At 41.2% G+C, this 10,501-nt stretch overlaps 1 protein-coding gene across 1 annotated transcript; it reads left to right on the plus strand.

Annotated features, from left to right (window-relative positions):
* Nucleotides 1-9,199: 9,199 nt before the first annotated feature.
* Nucleotides 9,200-10,264, plus strand: LOC101891620 (guanine nucleotide-binding protein subunit alpha-11-like). Its single transcript, XM_005176407.1, has one exon. It carries the CDS (start codon nucleotides 9,200-9,202, stop codon nucleotides 10,262-10,264), a length of 1,065 nt encoding a protein of 354 aa, XP_005176464.1.
* The last annotated feature ends 237 nt before the right edge of the window (nucleotides 10,265-10,501 follow it).

The following is a 10,501-nucleotide window of genomic DNA, read 5'->3' on the forward strand; positions in this document are numbered from 1 at the left end:
CCAGCTGTCTGTCTTGAGGTTGGGGTTTTGCTTGCCTAGTATTGTCAGATGCGATGCTTGCTATCGGTGGTGGACTTGCTGACCTCTGCAGGGTTCTCAACAGTGGGTTGAACTATGGAAGAGTTTGCCCTACTGTTGATGTTAGGTGGTGGGAGAGTTAGGAGTATCTGATTAAGAGAACAACTTGGTAAGTGCGGGTGGTTCTTCTCAAACTTAGCAATTACCTTGAGGTTCATCTTGATCAGAATCCTCTCTCTCTCCGTTATGTGCGCGGGATCTCGGCCAATAAATTTTTTGCAATAATTTATTGACCTTTTATAACCCCGCCTTGCTTTCGCCTCCTTCGGTTCGACACCATCGTGAAAGGTAGGGTTACTGGTAGATTTCCTGCCAGTACCTACAAGGATGGTATCTTGCCGATCGAGGCTTTTAGCATCGGAGGTTACCGACGATGAACCCTCCTGGATTAGGGACTCCACGCAAGTCTCGTTAGGAGTGTTCTTAGCGGTCTTTTGTGATGACTCACCACTTTGAGACGAGGAAATGACCGTTATGTCAAGTTCCTCATCAGAGAGTGGTGAGTCGTTACTAAAGCCCGAAGGAACACTTTCCTGGCTGAGTCTTAACGTTTTCGTCTTTTCCAGGAGGGCAGACAACTGTTCATTTTGTTGCTGAATACTGTCGTGGATTACGTCACTGTAATTCAGTATTGAGTCGTCCCCTCCCGAGTTGGTATTCATGTCCTGTGGCCGGTCCTTGGTCGTTGCTTCCTTGGAAGCAATGGTGTCGTTGGTGGTTGTTGGGGGTTTGTTTTGTTTTTTTATTGTTTTTTTATCTTTCTCCATATGAAAAGTCGGACTTGGAGGAAACGAGGTCCACCATGGCATAGCCTCCCTACCATGGCAAGGACTTGGCAACTAAGCCTGTTACTCACTGAGGCGCCCAGGTATCAGTGAGGCAACCGTACGAATACAGTCGGAACCCTGACTGCAAACCTAGGAACACTGATGGGCACGGTTTACATAACACCCCAGCGTTAGGGGGTCTTATTTATCGGTAGACCAACACCGATCACTGGGTATTTTGAGGCGCCAGTTGTTCGCCTCGTCGTAACCAGGGATCATGGGCACTCGGATATTTGTTCCGAGACTCTCCCCCCGGAGACCGCTGAGTTGTCCGCGACTGCTTATTTATTCGCAGCTGCCCAATATATCTATTGGGCGTCCCACTATCCGCAACCTGTGGACGCGTCCGGTAGCATCCAGCTATGCTTCCGATGATCGGCCGGCTGGCTTAAGTCATCGGCTGGCTTCTTCGTAGAGGAACAAAGGAGTTTTAGGTTTACCTCACAATCCTTTGTTCTTTTTCGAAGAAGCCAGCCGATGACTTAAGCCAGGCCAAAAAGCGTTTTATGTGTTCTCACCTTTAAGTGATCAGCTGGCATCTTGTTTGATCATAATAAAATCAATCGGCTAAAATCGCTATAGATCGGTGGATCTGGGTGGTACTGTTATATGGGATCTATCCCAAAATATGCACATTCGTTGACATTTTTCTGTAAGATGGTTCTCTACCCCCATAGAGCTGCCTTAAAAACACATTTTAGCCAAATTGATTGGAAAATGATGTAAAAAATGTGGCCTCGAAATAGGTAAAATCAGGAGGTAACTTTGTAAGGGCGTTAATCCGAAATATTGACCTACGTTGACAATTTTCTACGAAGAGGTTTTCTACCCTCTTAGTAGCCGTGATGCCAAATAAGAGCCAAATGTGGCCAAGACCGCGGATACTAAGACGTTTAGAAAGGATGTTTTCTTTTTTCTGAAAGCTCAAATAGCTAAAATTTGCCGAAATGAGTTTGTAAAATATCGATAAAATATAATAAATACCATGGTAAAATAATACAGGCAACAGCAAGTGTTGTTGTACAACAAATGTAAAACCATATACAAATTGGTTTTTGTACGTAATATAAGTGTTAGTGTTATATGTTCAAAAATGTAAACAAAACAATTAATTTTCAATAAATTATTTCAATTTCATATACATTTTTGGAATTTGGATTTTTAAATTTGAGACGCAAAAGGGTAGTTCTTAATTTATATCAAATTGTAATGCTTGCCTATCATTCCCCTGAATGTATAGTTTTTGGCAGTAGGACCAAATCTCTCAACACTTCAAGCAATCGCTACAAAATCGTGGAAAAGCCACATCCCTTTCAAATTGAAACCAAACTGCATATATATGTACATAAAGTACTCTACATTTTACAATTTTAGGTAACATGAATATATGACTATATTACCTAGTGTGGTGTAGCTGTTCCTTAACCGCGAAAAAAGTTTCCGCAACAGCGTTTTTATATTATTAGCAATATAAACAATTAAAAAATCTGTAAGTTCGGTCGGGCCGAACTTTGAATACCCTCCACCATTTGGAACGAATTTGGAAATTCTCATAAGCAATAAAATCAGTTAAAAATTCTGTTAATCTCTTAAAAATACCGAATATATCTGTTACATGAGGGTCTATACGACGGCATGAACCTGCGTAAGTAACATTTGTCATAAGCCATTACAATATTCAAATGCGAAACTTAAAAAAATCGGTGAATAATGTAGCTAAAATCAAAATACCGAATATTGGGAGGTACCGTTATATGGTCGCTATACGAAGACGTGGGCCTGCACAAACCATTTTCTGTCATAGGCTGTAGTATACACTACGAACATCAAATACCAAATCTGAGAGAATTCTGGTTAATAATGTCGCTACTATCAACAAAGTACCGAATATCGGAAGGTACATTTATATGGGGGCTATACGAAGACGTGGACCTGCACAGACAATTTTCTGTGATAAGCTGTAGTATCCATTGCGAACTTCAAATAACAAATTTGAATCAATTCCGGTGAATAACTTCCCTAAAATCATCAAAATACCGAATATTCGGGGGTGCCGTTATATGGGGACTATACGAAGACGTGGACCTGCACAGACAATTTTCTGTCATAGGCTGTAGTATTCATTTCAAACTTCAAATACCAAATTTTAAAAAATTGAGATGAATAATGTCGCTAAAATCAACAAAGAACCGAAAATACGGAGGTACCGTTATATGGGGGCTATAGCAAAACGTGGAACTACATGGTCCCTTTTGAATACAGAAAGCCCTGCAGACATAATATACATTTGAGTAAAATTTTATCAATCTACTTCAATTCGTTCGGAAGCTAGAGTGATTTCCACAGACGGACAGACGGATAGATGGACGGACATCGCTAAATCGACATAGAATTTTATGCTGATCAAGAATATATACTTTTGGGATCTAAAATGTATATTTCGAGGTGTTACAAACGGAATGACAAACTTAATATACCCTCCATATTACGGTGGAGGGTATAAAAAGTGTATAATTTTTTAATGTCCAAAAAGCGAATTATATCACAAAACGTCATAACGAATTTGACACTAGTATTAGTCAACTCAGCTGGGGTTTCCTGCTACCTGTAATAATTATAGCAATAACAAATACTTGAAAGCGGGGTATACCCTTATATGGGGGCTATACCAAAACGAAGACCCATATTAATTCTACGTGTAACCCATAGGAATGTAACAAATTTAAAACACTATCTTAAATCTTGCGAAGCATAGAGCAAAATATTTGAGGCCCTTTGTGCATGGTTAAGGACATATGTAAAGGGCCCTAAGAAAAATTGGCCTGGGAATACAAACCCCTTTGAGATTTTGATTTACTAACTGAATACCATCTACGTGGAATTTTCCAACCCCCGGATTGGCTGTTCCATAATATAAATACTCGCTATTGCGATAGTCCCCCGTATAATCTTACATGCGATTTAAGTATCTTGATTGTTTTGCAAGAATTTTCGGAGGATAAATATCCTTTTCTTACTAAATTTTCAATCTGCTGTACCATTTTGTAAAGTCCTCATATTGCAGTGCTTCTTTACATTCTTTGTTGCACTGTTCAATAAATTTCGCATTTTGAGTTCTCATTGGACGGTTTATTGTCATATGAAAGAAGTAGGTTCACGGTTTGATATTAGCTCCTAACAACTGTGTTGGCCATTTTTGTTCGTTTGAATGTGTAGGCATCTTTCATAAAAAACAAATAAAAAGGCATTATGTTTGACCGGGGCGAATTTCTAATGCCATTAACAATTAGGTAAAGAAAGCATTTTAATACAAAAGAATCTGGATTCAAACGTGTTTCCAGTAAAATCGGTAGGACAATGCGATTAGAGTTTTCAAAAAACAATATAGTGGCTGGAGCCATTATATGGGGGCCATAATAATTTTTAAAACAAAGATTGTAATCTATTGCGAGTCTTAAATACCAAATTTGACATACTTTCATGGGTAAATGTATCTAGGATTGTCAAAATACCTAATATCGGTCTATATATCAAATGCCGAACCGTTGTATGGAAACCGGAGACCAATATGGACAATGTTTTGACACCGGATGTGAAACCCATTATGAAGTACAAATACCAAGTTTCACACAAATCTATTAGAAAATGAGGCTTAAATCGTAAAAATAAGGTATGGTAAGGTAAAAGAAGGTACCGTTATATGCGCCTAGATATTCAATGTTCTGCCAACGGATCTAAAACACATTACGAATTACAAATACCAATTTTTAGACAAATCCGTGGAAAATATGGCCAACATATTAAAAATACTGAATATCGGGAGGTACCCTTATACGGGAACTATAGGAAAACTTTGACATATATGTACAATGCTCCTCCATCGGAGCTAGACCCCATTTTTTAGACAGATCCGTGGTAAAAATAATCAAAATACTGGATATCGGGAGGTACCCTTATATGGGGATTATAACCAAACTTAGACCTATATATACAATGTTCCGCCACCAGTGCTAGCTACGAACTACAAATCAATCCCACGGCAGCGGGTTCTACGACACCGGATTGACCTGAAACAACAACACTCCAGTTTCGGCCAGCGGCTGCCAACCCAGTGTATACATGTTCGTGTTTGTTTATTTTTCTCTATTGGGAGCAGCACATCCCGGAATGCTTGCTCCGGATTCTTTTGGTCCGTGCCGGGCTTGAGGAAAACCCCGGACCATGGTTCTGTACGGTTTGCCAAAACACCATCCACCATAGATCAGTCTCGGCGCGATGTAATGGATGCAGAGGATGGGTGCATTTTAGGAATTGTTCCGGTTTAACCCGGTTGCGAGACTATAGCGATATAGACTATGTTGCTTCGTGCTGTACCAACGTAATCCCCAGTGAGTCCACGACTTCGTCGTCAACTTCCGAGTCGTCGTCGGAGTATGGAACTCCCACGCAGTCTCCAGAAGAGCAACCTTTACCGCAGCACCTAACGCCACATGTTGCTGTTCCAATTCCGGACAATGCATCATTCTTGCAGTTCAATTGCAACGGACTCCGATGTAAAATTGATGAGATAGTGGATTTTATGAATCGGAGGAATATAAATATCGCAGCGGTGCAGGAAACCAAGCTCAACGAAAATTGTAGCTTACAACGTTGCAATGATTACAACGTATTGGAGAAAGATCGCACCAGAAGTGGGGGATTAGCGTTCCTGTTACACCATTCTGTTCATTACAGACCTATCTCGCTTGAGCTAGTCTCTAGTGACCCGTACATGGAGTGTATGGGGGTAGCAGTCAAGTGGGGTACTGCCGAGGTAGAGGTGCTTAATGTGTATATCCCGCCGGTTAATAGCTGTGAACCGCGTTACTTGCCTAATATAAGCCCACATTTGGAAGGCAATAACCGCCTGGTACTAGGGGACTTCAATGCCCACCATGAGTTGTGGCATTCCGTCCTAGGTAATAACCAGAGGGGATCAGCGTTGGCAGATCAGATTGACCCGATTTCATAAACCCTGAACGCCGCACTTTCCTTAAGCATGGGAAAGCCCACTGGCCCGAGTTCAGAGAGTTCACCAACCTTCGCTTCAGAGAACTGCCCAATCCATCAAAGCTGCAGCCATTCGCTATATACCTGCTGGTCGAATACCCGAAGAAAAACCAAATTTCCCAGCAGAGGCAGCGGGATTAGCGAATGAGCATGATGAGCTCCGACGTACCAACCCTACTGATCCCAGAGTCAGTGAACTGACAGTGGAAGTCAACCGGTTGGTACAGTAGCATAAGGGGAAAAAGTGGCTAGACCATCTGAAGTGTTGCAACATTGGAACCGATTTGAGTAAACTGTGGGTATCGGTAAAGTCACTCTCGAACCCTGTAAAAAAGGATGATAGGACAGCAGTCACATTTAACGACGTAACTGTGACTGATCCGAAGAGGTGCGTTGGTTGTTTTAACCGCCAATTTGTCGGGCAGCCCGAGAGTGATAGGGCGAGGTGAAGAGTACTATGTCGTATAAGAGCTCTTCCCGCCGAGGATGTACCTCCACGATGGGTGATGTTGCGAATGTCATCCGAAACGCTAAGTCATCTAAAGCGTTGGGCCCTGACGGAATATCAATTGTAATGTTGAAGCAACTGGATACGCCGTTGAGTATTTAAACAAAGTCCTTAACTTGTCGTTAGCCACCCACATAGTTCCCGAAGCCTGGAAAATGGGCAGGGTGGTCCCGCTACTGAAGCCTGGCAAGAATGCCAGCAAAGGCGAATCATACAGGCCAATTTCGCTTTTGTCGCCAGTAGCAAAGACTCTCGAGGCCTTACTCCTCCCCAGTATAAGAGGAAGCTATTCAGTTGCTAACCATCAACACGGTTTCCGTGTTCCATATCCACACATATCAGTCGAGGACTCAATCAGAACAGGCCGTGACACAGAACAGTAGTGGTGGCTCTCGACCTATCAAAGGCCTTTGATACGGTCAACCATGCCACGCTGTTCGAGGACGTTGAGAACACTACCCTCCGGCCAAGTTTGAAACGTTGGATAGTCAACTATATTTGTGGACGCCAGTCGTACGTGGAATTCCGGAATAAGAAGTCCAAGCCTCCGGAACTGTTTAACCTCTCCGGAACTGTTTAACCTCTACCTTTCTGGAAATCCGCGCCCTCCAGACGGCATCGAGATTGTAACTTATGCGGACGATTGTACGATCATGGCGTCGGATCCTGTAGTTGATGACATATGTGTCAGGGTGAATAACTATTTCGCGGAGCTTGCCGCCTTCTTCCATGCGAGGAATATGAAAATATCCGCCACTAAATCGACGGCCACACTATTTACCACATGGACTGCGGAGATGAGAACACAGCTGAATGTGCAGGTCGAGGGGCATATAATTCCGACCACCAACTGCCCCAAAATCCTTGGGGTCACATTCGATAGCATGTTCAAGTCTTCCGCGCAAGCCACAGCTATTTGCGATAAAATGAAAAGTAGGAACAAAGTCTCAAGGCGCTAGCCGGCAGCACTTGGGGTGCGGATAAGGAAACCTTGTTGACCTCTTATAAAGCGATAGGTCGGTCTGTGGTTAGCTATGCGGCTCCAGTGTGGTCGGCGAATACAAGTGCAACGCAGTGGAAAAGTATTTAGACTGCAACAGGGTGTCTCCTCATGACTCCTGTGGACCATTTACATGAGGAGACGAAGGTTCTTCCCTTACGTCAGCATAATCATATGCTTTCGTTGCAGTACCTGCTTGGGTGTTATCGTGGGAGTCACCCTAACCACCATATGGTGGATAGAACTCCCCCACCCAGGCGTGTCAGGAAGGACCTGCACGATCTAGAGAGAGAGGTCCAGCGATATAAGAGAGAGACCCTAGATCATGAAGCCTATCAAGCGGGTCTGAATAGCATTCATTCTGATGTAGTCGCAGAGGTAGTTAATAATTACAGTATGAATGCCATACTCGGAGTCCACCCCCCATCCATTGCAGCTGAAGAACGTCGGCTGCCTAGGCAAACCAGGGTAGTTTTGGCCCAACTACGTTCAGGATGGTGTCTCAATTCGTATTGGGCACGAATTGATGAGGATGTGCGGAACGCCTGCCCAGCGTGCGATACAGGCCCGCACAACACGCTGCACTTGTTTAATTGTCCAGCCAAACCTACCCAACTCCGTCCAGAGGATCTATGGCTACAGCCCATAAAGGTAGCAGAATTCCTAAACCTGGACATTGAGGAAGAATCGGATTAGTCGGAAAAAAAAACAACGGAAAATGTAAAACTGCTACAACAACAACAACGAACTGTAAATAACAATTTTTAGATAAATTGGTGGAAAAATTATGCTTAAACCATCAAAATACTGAATATCGGGAGGTACCGTTATATAGGTAATATACGAGAACGTGGGCCTAAGTAACCAATGTTCTGTTGCCGAAGCTGAAACTCATTACAAACAACAAATATCATTTTTTAAATAAACCCGTGAAAATATGTAGCATAAATCATGAAAATTACGAATACGAAAATGTGGACCTATATTTACAATGTTCCGCCACTAGCACCCATAACAAACTACAAATACCAATTTTTAGACCAATTGGTGAAAAACCATCAAAATATCGAATATCGGGAGCTACCGTTATGTGGGGGCTATCCCAAAAAGTGGACCAATATATCTCATTTCCAAAACCAACAATCCTAGACACAATACCAAATATTCTGCCAAATTTAAAGCTCTACGTCAAATAATGTGGTCTGTATCGTGAACAACCAAGTAGGAGTCCCCTCCAATATTTTTTGGCGTATTTTTATGGGCGTTTTTTGGATGTTAACCTTTTCTACCAAGACACCATTCCGGAATGGTGTGAATTATCAAATTCAGGCCAGCCGTTTTTTAGTTATAAAATTGTAGAGGATGTTGTTTAATTGCTTAAAATTTCGGTAAAGAAAGAGAATTCTTGATAGTAAAAAAAGTCCAGTAAGAGTTTGGGAATTTTTCAAGATGGAAAATATTTTTTTATACATGTACCACTGTATTTGACATATACATGTGTAAAGTTAGTAACCACATCAAACGTGTATAATTCAAACAATGTGTATATATGCTTACACACTTTTATTATGCGGATATTTTTAATATTGTACAATTTTATTGAAACAAACCGCACTTAAATGAGAATTGGAAACATTTCGTAGCTATCAGTGCAGTTGTTTAGATCGCAGTTTATAAAGACAGAAATCTCTTTGCATTCTTTTTGGGCGATTATTTTTAGAGCATTCCAATGAAAATATGGCTTGCTTTAAATGCACAGAAAGTGAAATTGAAAGGCTAGAAAGAGTAGAAAGTGAAAAAGTGGAAAGAAAGTTAAAAGAGTTTGAAAAGGAAGAAAGCAATCAAATAAAGTTGTTGCTCCTAGGTATTGGTGCATCCGGAAAGTCGACATTTATACGTCAAATGCAGATTATGTATTATAAAGGATTTCGCGACGATGAAAGGCAATCATACATCGAAATAATATTCCATAATGTACTTACGTCATTAAAAGCCCTGGTGACGGCAATGGACACACTAAATATTCAATATGGAAACGATAGGAATGCAACTAATTCGAAACTCATTATGGACCTTGAAGAGGAAGAATTTCTGCAATTTCCGGACATGTTCGTAGCGTCAATAGAGGAATTGTGGGATGATGCTGGGGTACAACAGTGTTTTAGGAGACGTAATGAATATCAAATAACCGATTCAATCAAATACTACATACGGCATATCGAACGAATTTCTGGTCCAAACTACTTGCCAACAGACGATGACATTTTACATGTGCGGGCACCTACGCAGGGGCTGGTGGAGTACAAATTCGAAGAGAAAAACGCCGATTTTCGTATCATTGATGTTGGCGGACAACGTGGTCAGCGTTTGAAATGGTTAAGGGCCTTTGATGGGGTGAAGGTAGTTTTGTTTGTCGTTGCCATATCCGAATATGATCAGGTATTGGAAGAATCGGATGACAGAAATCGTTTAATCGAATCAAAACTTGTCTTTGATCAAATAGTCAATTGTGGCTATTTTTCAGACTCTTCTTTGATTGTGTTTTTCAATAAAATCGACTTGCTGGAGGAGAAGATAATGTATTCCGATTTGGCCCATACATTCCCCGAATTTACTGGAGAAAAACGCAATGCTGATGCGGCAAAGAAATTCATACGCGACATGTTTTTGAAACAGCAGAAAAAGCGAAATCTTTACCATCACTACACTTGTGCAACAGATACTGGAAATTTTAAAGTTGTCTTTAAAGTTGTACGTGAAACGATACTTCAACATTATTTAAGGGCCACCCATATTGATTAAAAAAGTGTGAAATAAAGCTTACAAATTATCTTCTCCAGTTTGCTAACAATTGATGGTTCTCTTTCATTGGGCATGCAAATAGATTTACACTTGTTGAAGGTTAGTTTTTTATAATCAACTTATTTGAAATTCTAATATGCCACAGAGTAATTTATCAAACAATAGTTACCTAAACAAAAAAAATTCTTATCAGTGTTGAAAAATAATTATTTCATTTTGCGGTTTGCTCTAAAGTTG

This window comes from Musca domestica, unplaced genomic scaffold (assembly GCF_030504385.1).
Source record: "Musca domestica strain aabys unplaced genomic scaffold, Musca_domestica.polishedcontigs.V.1.1 4, whole genome shotgun sequence".
NCBI classification, from domain to species: Eukaryota; Metazoa; Arthropoda; class Insecta; order Diptera; family Muscidae; genus Musca; species Musca domestica.